This window comes from Diplotaxodon limnothrissa, linkage group LG6 (assembly GCF_057381915.1).
Source record: "Diplotaxodon limnothrissa isolate DT_005_m linkage group LG6, D_limnothrissa_male_GT1.1, whole genome shotgun sequence".
Lineage (NCBI taxonomy): Eukaryota > Metazoa > Chordata > Actinopteri > Cichliformes > Cichlidae > Diplotaxodon > Diplotaxodon limnothrissa.
The window spans coordinates 3,697,113-3,710,186 of record NC_140601.1 but is presented as its reverse complement, the minus strand read 5'-3'; the positions used below and the strand labels follow the sequence as shown (position 1 = coordinate 3,710,186).

The following is a 13,074-nucleotide window of genomic DNA, read 5'->3' as shown; positions in this document are numbered from 1 at the left end:
CATTAAATCCAATAAAGGATCTAATCCTCATGGTGCTCCTCAGTTGGCAAATATTCCATATATATAGGGCTACAAAACCTTGTAGAAGATAAAGTATAAGTCTCGCAAGTTACAACTGTATTAAGAGGTTGATTCACAGTTATGTCAAGTTATTCTTATTCTTCTTATTCTTACTATAAATCTAAAATGAAAGATAGAGCTTCAAAAAACACACAAACACCCACTCACACAGTCCCATATGATGGTTATTCAACATCTCAGGCGTGTAACGCGGATATTTGTGAGCACATATTACCACAATGAGTCACGTAAGACCTTCATGCACACACGCAAGCTAAGTATGATACACAAATGTGCACATCAAACTGTACTCTATATTCCACTTTAGCCACTCTTCACTTAGTGCGAAGTGTATTTAGAAAGAGCTGCCAAACAAAAGCAGTTTTCATGCTATTCATACGCTGCAGGTGAGCATAGGCATAGAGAAGGATCTTGATGCAACATGTTAATAAATGTTAATGTGTCAAAAATTTCATCATTAAAGATGAAGATGTTTATCTAGACTTTGATTTATTGCCACACTCGTGATTGCCAGACAAACACAGCAGGTTCCAAACAACACCTTATGCATTAGAGAGCCAAGTATAGCATACAAATTGCACAAGCTATACAGTTTGAGTCTAAAAATGAGATGTGGAACCGAAAGCAAATAACAAAAAAAGGTCAGACTGTTCACACAGATACATTTGTGGAATAAAAGCACAAAAAACGTAATGTTTGCCTCTGGAGAAAATACTTTGGCACGATTTTACTCAAGTTTGCACTTATAGAACTTTGTTGTGTAAAGTATCTTATGTAAAGCAACATAAGATATGATAATAATAATAATAATGATAATAATAATAATACATTTTATTTGAAAGCACCTTTCAGAACACTCAAGGACACTGTACACAGTAGAATAAAAAAAGCAGCATAAAAGTATAGGACATAAAACAAATTTACAATAGCAGAGTGGAGAGGTTATGTGGGATAAGCTATTTTGAACAAGTGAGTTTTGAGTTGGGACTTAAAGAGAGAGTGAAGGAAGAGAAATTTTAAAATCAGGAGGTAGAGAATTCCAGAGTCGTGGAGCAGAGCAGCTGAAAGCCCTGCTCCCCATGGTGGCAAGAAGAGGGGAGGGGACGGAGAGAGAAAGGGAAGAAGAGGATCTAAGACATCGAGATGGGGCGGTGATCTGAACCAGATCAGAGAGATATGGAGGAGAAAGATGATGAATAGCCTTAAATGTGTACAAGAGTATTTTGAAATTGATACGATATTTGACCAATGAAGCTGCTGCAGGACAGGAGTGATGTGGTGGACAGAAGGGATCCTGGTGATGATACGGGCAGCAGAGTTCTGGACGCGTTGGAGCTTGTGGACGGATTTCTGAGTAAGACCAAAAAGAAGTGAATTACAATAATCAATCCGGGAAGTAACAAGGCTGTGGACAAGAATGGCAGTGGCATGTGGGGTGAGAAAAGGACGGAGACGATTAATGTTGCGCAATTGAAAATATGCAGACCAAGTGACGTTATTAATGTTTGAATTGAAAGATAGAGTACTGTCGAGGATGACACCCAAGCTTTTCACAGAGGAAGAAACGAAGACCGGCGAGTTATTGATAGTAACAGAGAAACTGTTGGTTCTGGATAATGTAGATTTAGTGCCGACCAAGAGGAGCTCGGATTTATTACTATTGAGTTTGAGAAAATTAGAAGAGAACCATGAATTTAGTTCGGCTAAGCAGAGGGTGAGGGAGGATGGGGGAAGAGCAGAATCAGGTTTAGTGGACAGATAAAGCTGGGTTTCATCGGCAGAACAGTGAAACTGGATATTGTATTTACGGAAAATGTGTCCAAGCGGAAGAAGGTAGATAATGAAAAGAAGGGGCACCAGGACAGATCCCTGGGGCACGCCAGTGGTCAGAGGAAAGGGCTGAGAAGTGAATGATTTGAGTTGAATAAACTGAGTGTGATCAGACAGGTATGATTTAAACCAGGCTAGTGGAGTATGGGAGAGACCGATAGAGGCCAACCTACTGAGAAGTATAGAGTGAGAAATAGTGTCGAAAGCAGCGCTCAGATCGAGGAGAATAAGAATGGAAAGTAAACCGGAGTCAGCTGCCATAAGAAGATCATTGGTTAATTTTATAAGTGCTGTTTCAATGCTGGACTGGAACTGTTCATACAGATTATTATTAGTTAAATGTGAGTGGAGTTGTGTGGCAACTATTTTCTCAAGAATTTTTGAAAGGAATGGTAGATTGGAAATAGGCCGAAAATTCTCAAAATTATTGGGATCTAGACCAGTTTTTTTTTTAAATATTGGGGTGATGGCAGCAATTTTGAGGGAAGCAGGAACAGTTCCAGTGGTAAGTGAAGAGCAGATGATAGCAGATATGAGGGGAAGCAAAGAAGGTAGACATGCCTTAACCAAAACTTTAGGAATGGCATCTAGCTGACAAGTAGAAGGCTTTGACTTACAGATGAGATGAAGTCAGTTTCATCATATCAGCAATTTTATTGGTCCCCGTGGGGGGATTTGTTTTGGATTCAAAACTGTAGTTTGCAATAAATTAACAGAGTAAAAACAGACTGTACCTGACTCAACCCAGCAGACAAAATCAGCAACATTAAAAAGGCTAATGTCTCTTTATACAAAACTCGGGAAGCACTGTATGCAAAAATCTGAGTTCGATAAAAGTGTCATTGTATATTTGGCATTTTTTTAATATAAATGAGACAAATCTTCATATAATTGACTGAGCTGTTTTAAAGTCTATTAGCACCATTTCAGTAGATAAGCTACAGACCTACAGGGAGTGCAGAATTATTAGGCAAGTTGTATTTTAGAGGAATAATTTTATTATTGAACAACAACCATGTTCTCAATGAACCCAAAAAACTCATTAATATCAAAGCTGAATGTTTTTGGAAGTAGTTTTTAGTTTGTTTTTAGTTTTAGCTATTTTAGGGGGATATCTGTGTGTGCAGGTGACTATTACTGTGCATAATTATTAGGCAACTTAACAAAAAACAAATATATACCCATTTCAATTATTTATTTTTACCAGTGAAACCAATATAACATCTCCACATTCACAAATATACATTTCTGACATTCAAAAACAAAACAAAAACAAATCAGCGACCAATATAGCCACCTTTCTTTGCAAGGACATTCAAAAGCCTGCCATCCATGGATTCTGTCAGTGTTTTGATCTGTTCACCATCAACATTGCGTGCAGCAGCAACCACAGCCTCCCAGACACTGTTCAGAGAGGTGTACTGTTTTCCCTCCTTGTAAATCTCACATTTGATGATGGACCACAGGTTCTAAATGGGGTTCAGATCAGGTGAACAAGGTGGCCATGTCATTAGCTTTTCTTCTTTTATACCCTTTCTTGCCAGCCACGCTGTGGAGTACTTGGACGCGTGTGATGGAGCATTGTCCTGCATGAAAATCATGTTTTTCTTGAAGGATGCAGACTTCTTCCTGTACCACTGCTTGAAGAAGGTGTCTTCCAGAAACTGGCAGTAGGACTGGGAGTTGAGCTTGACTCCATCCTCGACCCGAAAAGGCCCCACAAGCTCATCTTTGATGATACCAGCCCAAACCAGTACTCCACCTCCACCTTGCTGGCGTCTGAGTGGGACTGGAGCTCTCTGCCCTTTACCAATCCAGCCACGGGCCCATCCATCTGGCCCATCAAGACTCACTCTCATTTCATCAGTCCATAAAACCTTAGAAAAACCAGTCTTGAGATATTTCTTGGCCCAGTCTTGACGTTTCAGCTTGTGTGTCTTGTTCAGTGGTGCTCGTCTTTCAGCCTTTCTTACCTTGGCCATGTCTCTGAGTATTACACACCTTGTGCTTTTGGGCACTCCAGTGATGTTGCAGCTCTGAAATATGGCCAAACTGGTGGCAAGTGGCATCTTGGCAGCTGCACTCTTGACTTTTCTCAGTTCACGGGCAGTTATTTTGCACCTTGGTTTTTCCACACGCTTCTTGCGACCCTGTTGGCTATTTTGAATGAAACGCTTGATTGTTCGATGATCACGCTTCAGAAGCTTTGCAATTTTGAGACTGCTGCATCCCTCTGCAAGATATCTCACTATTTTTGACTTTTCTGAGCCTGTCAAGTCCTTCTTTTGACCCATTTTGCCAAAGGAAAGGACGTTGCCTAATAATTATGCACACCTGATATAGGGTGTTGATGTCATTAGACCACACCCCTTCTCATTACAGAGATGCACATCCCCTAATATGCTTAATTGGTAGTAGGCTTTCAAGCCTATACAGCTTGGAGTAAGACAACATGCATGAAGAGGATGATGTGGACAAAATACTCATTTGCCTAATAATTCTGCACTCCCTGTACATACAGACTTACATACAGTAATATAGCAATCTGTCTACAGTAAACATATAGACAGATCTGAAAACATTATGTGTAAGCAGACAGGCCTGTACAGATCGAGCAAATTGAAACCAAAACTCATGAAGCATGAATAACTCACATGGCGCCACATGCACACGCCTCACATGTGTGACAAACTAACAAGGTGACTTGTACAAAGATGAATGTGTGACTGGTCACATACTCCAGTACGCACGCTCCCATGCAGATGTTCATAACTGGGGCTGTACATTAATGAGTCACTATTACATGGCCACAGCATCATGGCTGAAAACACATTCATTATACAGATATGCAGCCTTCACTGACACAACATGTTCGCATCAGTACAATCTTGTTTGCATGAATGCATCATGACCCAGCATGAACTGAGGGCAGAAAGGCTTCAAGAGAAAGAACCACTGTGAAGTCAACAGGAAGTCGAATCACTCATAGCATTTGTCTGTTCACATATTGGCTGTTTGTAAATTATTTTTATTCAGTATTATGTAATTATGAACTGCTCTAAAGTAATTTCTACCTTAATATTTCTTTTTGTCACGTGTCTGCGGCAGCAGACCCTGTATTTATTTAAGAGGACTCAAACGCAAACGCTTGAGGCAGGAAATATGAGAAACAAAGGCAAAATAACACAGAGATAAACTAACCAAAAACCTAAAGTGGGGAAAAACTAAACAAAGATCTAAACACAGAGAGCGTGGGAAAACCACAGACCATGAACACGGCAAGGAGAGCAGACACGGGTAGACGAACAGACGACCTGACAAGGAACAAAGGAAGACAGGACTTCAATACACAGAAGGGCAATGAGGGAAGTGGAAACACCTGGAGAACACAGCTGATACAAATGAACATGACACCACAGGGGAAGCAAAACTAAACATACTGAACATGGAGCTCAAGACTATCTAGAGGTCAAATGACCCAGAACCATGACACTTTCTTTTTTTTTTAACTTGCCAGCTGTATTACTATGCAGCATGAGGCCTGCGTATCCCTGTGATCAGAGGCTCATATGCACAACAGTGTGACAGCTGTAATGTTTGCTAGCTGCATGCCCTTTTTTGGTAGTAGAAAGTAAACAACTCCTGCATGAAACTGTTTACGAAAAGGCTTCTGGATTTTCTGAGCAACTTTGTCATGATTTCTGCAATGGTGCTGAGTGTGTTAACTGTGCTTTCTGGCCCCTCGTGCTCCACAAAGCTCTACTAAACTGGGCACCTCACATCAAAGCCATCTAAAAGGATAAATACACTGTAAAAACTGTGACTAGAGGTTACTTAAAAAAGTTATGGCAACAAAGTGACACTTGAAATAATTAAGTAGATTTTAATTTCAAAAGATTTATGTAAAATGTAGAGAAAATGTTAATTAAATTCAAATAGAAAACAAAAGTAGATATTAATAGAATTAAACTGTAAATATGTGTTGGATTTAGGGTCAAAATCTCAAACTGAAGGTTGAAATTGCCCAACTTTACCAAAAAAAATAATTGATATGAAATAAGTCTCTGAGAAAAATTACTTTGAATTTACTAACTATCTGGCAAAGGTTTAGTAAAAACTTCCTAAAATATCCATTACAAAGAAATGAAATCTTCTTGTTTTTTCAGTAAAACTCAAATTGGATTCAATAATTTTCCAAATAAACCTTAAAAATAATGACTGAATAATAAGAGAAAATGAAATGAATTTTACTTATTTTCTGAGTAAAATGAATCAATTTCACAAAGAAAACATCAAAACAGTAATTTGTTTTATTGTGGAAAATAAAACACAGTAATTTATAATATAACATTTTTCTGCTCGTATACACTGAATTCTCATCAACAATCTCCTGATCTCCGAAATACATTCCTCTGCTGTAAATTTGTTTTAGTGTCATAAACAGTTTATCACACAGCTTTGTGTACAGAGCAACAGCAACATAAACTGCATGAATGTAAACCAGTTTTGTAAAAAAGAAATTAATCTTTAGACTGTAATATCAACATGAACCTGAAATTTGAATATCCTTTACCGTTTCCTTTATCTCTGTTACTTATTTATGATTGACAAACAAAAACTTTAGTTAGTCAATCTTTTGTTAAATTGAATCACTCAATATAATTGTAGAACAAAGGTTTTTCACTCATGTACATGGAATATCAATAATGTAAATCAACCTTTTATCCCAATTTGGATGTTTAACCTGAGAAAATCTAAGACACATGTAAGAGGAAGTAACATTTCTACAGCTACAGGACTGCACTTCTGTTAAATTTTAAAGTTGTTTTAAACCAATGTTTTATAGTAACATACACTATAAACAAAGAAAAGCTTCACTAGTGATTCCTCCAATTTGCTGCCTTTCAAACAGAATATTCCTAAGAAACTTGTAGGTAATAAAAAACAAAATTAAAATGAAGAGCACAAATACAGCCTGACACATTGCAGGTCATTTGGGTAAGATATGAATAAGATGAAATTAACTTAAAAACTGAAAAGATAGCTGCATCTAACAAAGACAAACCAAAGGTTTTCAGTGAGCTTACTTCCCTTTCATTCTTTCAGAGTCCTCGTTTAAGCCAATAACTTGTTCTTGAGGCTGTTCACTTTTGGTGAGAGCTTAGCACAATCCAGTTCAAGGAAAAGTTTCTGGAATACTTCCAAGGTGTATTTTAGCTCTTTGGGATAGGCAAGATCGACTGCATATGTCAATCCAACCAGCATTGCGCATGCTCTTGGAAAATTGCCCAGAGCAGGCATAACTCTCACACCCTCCGGCACAATGCCAATGTCATCCTCCTCAGATCCAACAGCCTTGATTTTGTAGATTTTCATCCTCTGTTCAGAAAGATCTTGTGACACACCATCCTCATCAGCATCCTGAAACAACAAACACATGGGTTTTCTGACTGTAGTTGCACACATGAAATATTTCCTGGACACATCCTGTAGCTGAATGACAAATAAAACATGATAATGCCTCAAATTATTTGAAACTTGACAAACACATATGAATAACAAAAACAGAATAATGTTTCTACTTCAACACTTACACTGTACTCTTTGATCAGTTGATCAATGGACTCCCCAAGGTACACCATCAAGCACTGAATAACCAGATTTCTGGTTATGTTATTGCTAGGATTGCTTGGTGACTGAAAATGAGCAAGAATTCCAAAAATTACCATCAGATAAGTGACCATTTATTAAGACAAAACTGTGAGAATTGGCAGTATTAAAAAAAACTGTTAAATATCAAATTATCATCACATGGAGCATTATGTGCGATAATTAGCTGATGTTAATGCACATGCCTGGGTGCTGACAGTCAACACAAAGGTATTGTCAACATGCTTGACAGGTTCAATCTTTAAATGTGTCGTTTTAGTAAATTACATTAATTTAGTCATTTAGTTTTTTTATCTAATTTAGTTTATGTTCGTCAGAAAGGGTTTTTCCTTCTTGGGACAAAACAAAAACCCAGCAATACCTGTACTTGTGTTTTTTTGTTTGTTTTTTGTTTGTTTTATTTTACTAAGAATAGACATGTATTTAAAATACAATTAAAACATGAAACCCATAATTGTGTTGTTAATTATATCAGTGACGTCCTGGCGTCCTCTTGCACTGACAAAAACATGCAAACAAATTAGTGGAGCTGTGCACCATGCAAATGAAATTTGACAAAAAAATTCTTTAAATAAAATTCCAAGCTGAAATGTCTGTGGAAAATACCTTGGCTATGATAGCCTGCAACTTCAATCCCATGCTGATCAGGTGAATTTAAGTTGAGGGATCTTCCATTACCTGAAAGGAAAGCAACATTATCATTTTTGACGTTTAGTCAGCTGTGTAAAAACCAAGGAGGAACCCACCCGGGGGATTAATAAAGTTTTATTTTATCTAATCTAATCTAATAACTTTAATCTCAGCCAAACCGATTTACTCACGAACAAATAAAACACTGAAAAAAACCAAACAATAACATTTTTAGGTTGTCTAAGTGACTTATACATTACGTTTAAACTGAGTAGCGAAACCCCGCGGTGATCTGAAAATGATGTGCCGGGAGTTGTGCCGTTCTCAGCGGCTTCAGTGACCCTCGAGCTCCCGGCTTGCTATCGAGCTGGTGGGTAGCAGATGCTCCGAAAACGTCGAAGCACTTTTGCAAACATGCGATATCTTGATAAACCGAGCAGATATTTGATGTTTACACAGCTACTTTCGCGCCTGAAAATATGTTAAAAGTTTATTTTGTGACCCAGAAAGATTACTAAGAGTAATTTTAAAACTTAGTAGCGGCCGCCATTATTGGAAACTGGAGTTCGAAAAACTGACTGTGGCTGACAAAATCACTCACAACTGACCGCAAAACCTTTTCATGAACTTTTAAACGTGGATGAAAGACGTTAAAACTCATCGGAATATACCGTTGATATTTTTTAATACGGTAAAACATGTGGTTAGTTAAAGCTGTTCAGTAACACAGTCGTGAAGGCTTGGAAAGTGACCTTGTGCTAGCAGCCCACTAACTGCCATTTGTGTAAAAATACGATACTATCATTACAGTGATGATTATTAATAAAATTTCGACGTATCATACTGTTTAAAACCTTTACTCAAAACCGATATACGTTATTGTTTAAACCGTGTCTTATATTTGAACAAATTAAGAAGTCTTACCTCTGACAAAATGGAGACGTCCACTCATGAAGCGCGTGTGTCCTGCACGTGGCACAAAGGATTATGGGCGGAAGTGTACAATGATTAAAATGAAAATGCTTTCATCAGTTAAATCTATTAGATTTCTTAAATTTTTTTAGTACTCAAACATTTTTTTAAAATCTACTCAACAAACCATTGCTGAATTTACCCCAAACAAAACTGTGTAAATTTAAATAACTGAACATCTCAAAATTGTTGAATTTTGCTTAGATTTGATTAAAACTACTCATACACGTTTTTACTGAGTAATAATTACTATTACTCTCCTATTAGATTCTAATTAACCCCAATCACAGTTTTTACAGTGTAGCGCTTCAAGCCAGTAGAAATGTATGTGAAAGTGATTTAGTGGTGAACTTTACCTTTAAAGTTGCATTATTTCCAGGGCCTAAAGAGCATGATTTACATCTTAAAGCTGCACAGGCTGATGGAAATTTCCTGTTGTGTAGCTTTATTTTTTGTTCTCTTTAGTCTCTTTAGAACTATCCAGGAACAGTTTCATCTCAGTTGCATTTATAAAAACGTTACTCATGTGGGTACGATTTATAGATATTGAAAAAGTACACATGATACAGTACATACAGGAAACTATTCCTCTTTTATTGCCTGCAGGGACGTTCAGTTTGTGGTGTCACCCGAAGTTTGAGGACCGCTGTCACTCTGTGGTGGAGTTCATCGAGCGAGCCATCATGCACTCCAAAAATGGGAAATTCCTCTACTTCCTCCGCTCCAGAGTCCCAGGTGAAACAACACAGGCTTTATATCAACACCCAGCTCCAACTGATCAAAAAAACATTTGAATCACCCCTTAGTGAGAAGTGCCTGAGAGACCGGGAGGAGAGGAGAGAATAGCTATATATGTACCATTTTTATGTCTACATTCAGGTTTTGCATCATGCTCATGTGAAGGTATCTGGTCATTTATGTCTTACAGTAAATTTACACTAGTTTGTGTATACTATAGTGTAACTGTATGCTATTGTATCCTTTGCATCCACCTGTGCGATTTATACACATATCATTGAGCCGTGAGCAGATTTACCCCTGATGAGAATCATGCCGACACAGATGTGATGCATGTGGACCTCAGGCCAACCTATATCGCACAATTCACTGTAGTTTACTGCATCACACCTAAATGACAATAAGTAAGGTAGCATCTTCTGATTGGGAAATATATCTGTGCAAAATGTTATCAGACATAACTGAGTCAGATTGAAACAAATCTTTTACTGTTATATTTATATTAAACTAAATCTTGAGCTAGAAATACTCACCGAGCACCAATTTCCTGTGGATTGCTCCTCTACTAGTCTAGCAAATACTTTATTTACACCTGTCTGAATAATCTTTGCTAAACATGACAGAATCAGGCTGCTTAGAGAGCCTATAGTCTATACATTCACATGCATCAAATGTGTGAGGAGTCTTGTAGTAACGGACCAGCTGCATCTGCTTCTACCATGGGCTGTAGGGAGCTTTATATTGAATTTCAGCTCATTGCTTCCCTGTACAGCTACAACTCTACTGTTTTATTTAATTCCTATTCCCACGATAATATAATTTTCAGCCAGAGCAAAAGCTCCAAAAATCTATTGCTTTTAGCAGCTAAAGAGACAGGTACTTCCCTCAGGCGTCTGTAGAGACCAAAAATGGAGCTAAAAGAGCGCGAATACTTGACTCACATGCAACAGGTTAGTTGAAAGCATCGCTCCACAGAAATGATCTTCATTTGTGAGTTGTGTCGAAGTGGTCTGAGGTTGAAGCGGTGGATGCCTATGCTGATAGAGAAGTGTATGTACAATCAATCCCTGTAATCCAGAAGTTTATACTTCACATTGCTCTAAGCACTGAGTTTCACACAGTTTGATCTACTTCTGTGTCTGCGTGATGCCAGTGAGATCAGATATCCTGTTTACTAAGAGAAGCTGACTTAAAGGGGAAGAGCCGAAGGAGAGTTGGATGAACTGATACACCATCCCAAAGCCATGAAAGTACACAATAAATAAGAATTAACTGTAAATAAAATGAAAATGCTGCTCTAGTAGATTCCAAGAATAAAATTATGAAGCTGGAAACCAGCATCTCTTTTAAGAAAAGTCCTGCAAGTCTCAAAACAAATAAAACTATGTTTTTGTAAGAATTTTTGGCCATTAAGCTACAGGCACAACAGTTGACAAGAGGACACAAAGTCTGTGAAGGACGCCTACATGTTAGTCACTGGGCCACCAGAGTGCCCAAAGCAAAATTGGGAAAGGGCAAATTAAAATGTTTCACTGAGTAAAATGTTTCTTTCTGTCCCAGGACTACCTCCCACTCCGGTTCAGCTGCTGTATCCTGTGTCTCGCTTCAGCAACGTGAAGTCACTTCAACATCTCTGTCGCTTTTGCATCCGACAAATAGTCCGCATCGACCACATCCAAGAGCTTCCACTGCCCAGGTACTCAGTTTCAACTGGGAAATATACTTGCTGAAATATACAGGAGTGGAAAGCCAGCATCCTGAACAATGCTGCTGTTTTCCAAGGTGTTGGAACGGTTTTAACAGACTCTTTATTGATGGGTTTTCACTTATAGCTCTTACTGAGGTTTTAACCTAGCAACCTCCAACCACATGATTCAGGTAGAGAAAAAGGCGGTACATTTTGTTTTTCATAAAAACAGTATGTGTTAGCATAGTTTCATTGGTATCCAACCAAAAGCTGAGATATTTTGAAAAATCCTGGGTTGGTTTTCATTTATTCTTTGTGCTGATGTTTAAAACTTTTGTGTCTTCTGTTCTGTTTCTTTATCTCTACATTCAGTAATCCAGCTTTTGATTTTGATACTGATTTTTTGCCTGTATTTTCACCTCTTTCCAGACCGCTGATCTCCTACCTGAGTAAGTTTTATTACTATGACCCTGAGGAGGAGATGTACCTGTCAGTCAAGAGCATCCGGAGGGTAGTGGGAGTAGGGCAGGAGGCCGAGTCGCAGACGTAGCAGCAGAGCTCTTCTCAGCTCGAGTGAGTTAGTTCATCAACAGCATGCTGTTGATTTCTAGAGTGGTAAATAGTACTGTTCTAATCCAACGATGTTTTGATCCTGTGACTGAGATGCTCAGGTGAAATCTTAATATAAAGCATTAATATACATAGTTTTACCCTCATCTCCAGGTTTTGCTGTGGAGGACTGTACTGTCTGTACTGGTCTACCAGTCTTCCAGCATCGGCCATTCAGAGTCCCTGGAAATCTGTGTGTCCAATGTGACTGGGATGGATCCTCCTATGTGTGGATTTGGACTAATGAGAGGAATGATGTGTGCTTGCAGTTGAATCGTGGTGCATATGCAGTGGACTCAGTGACTTCTGAGGAGGGACTGTAGAGATACGCTCACCTGAAAACATGTCGACAGGCACAAAAACAGAGCCTGAATTATGAACTCAATTTCCTGAACCTGTTGAAATGGACTTTTAAAACACAATGCACTGGTCAATTTGTACAACTGTTGTTTGCTGCCATTTCCTTGTTTTTCCTTCCATTTTGTCAAAAAAAGGGATTTTGGATTAAAAGATGTCCTCAGTGCTGGTATACACACAGAGGCAGGGCCACAGAGGCCTGTCAAATCATTTGGTGTCTTCATCATCTGAAACTGAACCCCAAAAGTTGGACCCTATGAATCAGCTAAAAAACGTTTTTTGCTTTTTTAAAATCCCGTGAGTAAATTTCTTCATTTTATTTAAACTCATCTAATGTTATATGACACAATTTGAGGAACTCCTCAAGTTGTATAAGTTGTATATGGAATATATTAAGAGTATTGACTGTGGCTTTCACTTGCAGCAACCAGCACTGGTTATTTTCACTATTATACATTAATCAGTGTGCCAGCTATTTTTTAAAAGTGGCAATAGGCATT

General features: G+C 38.3%; 1 protein-coding gene across 1 annotated transcript in view; it reads left to right on the top strand.

Moving 5' to 3' along the window:
* Positions 1-12,158, top strand: part of socs7 (suppressor of cytokine signaling 7) — a 28,793-nt gene extending 16,635 nt beyond the window's left edge. Inside the window, exons 7-9 of the mRNA XM_085355476.1 lie at positions 9,790-9,918; positions 11,482-11,617; positions 12,038-12,158. Of these exons, the coding sequence (XP_085211602.1) occupies positions 9,790-9,918; positions 11,482-11,617; positions 12,038-12,158 (386 nt within the window). The remainder of the gene's footprint in view (positions 1-9,789; positions 9,919-11,481; positions 11,618-12,037) is intronic.
* Positions 12,159-13,074: the final 916 nt, after the last annotated feature.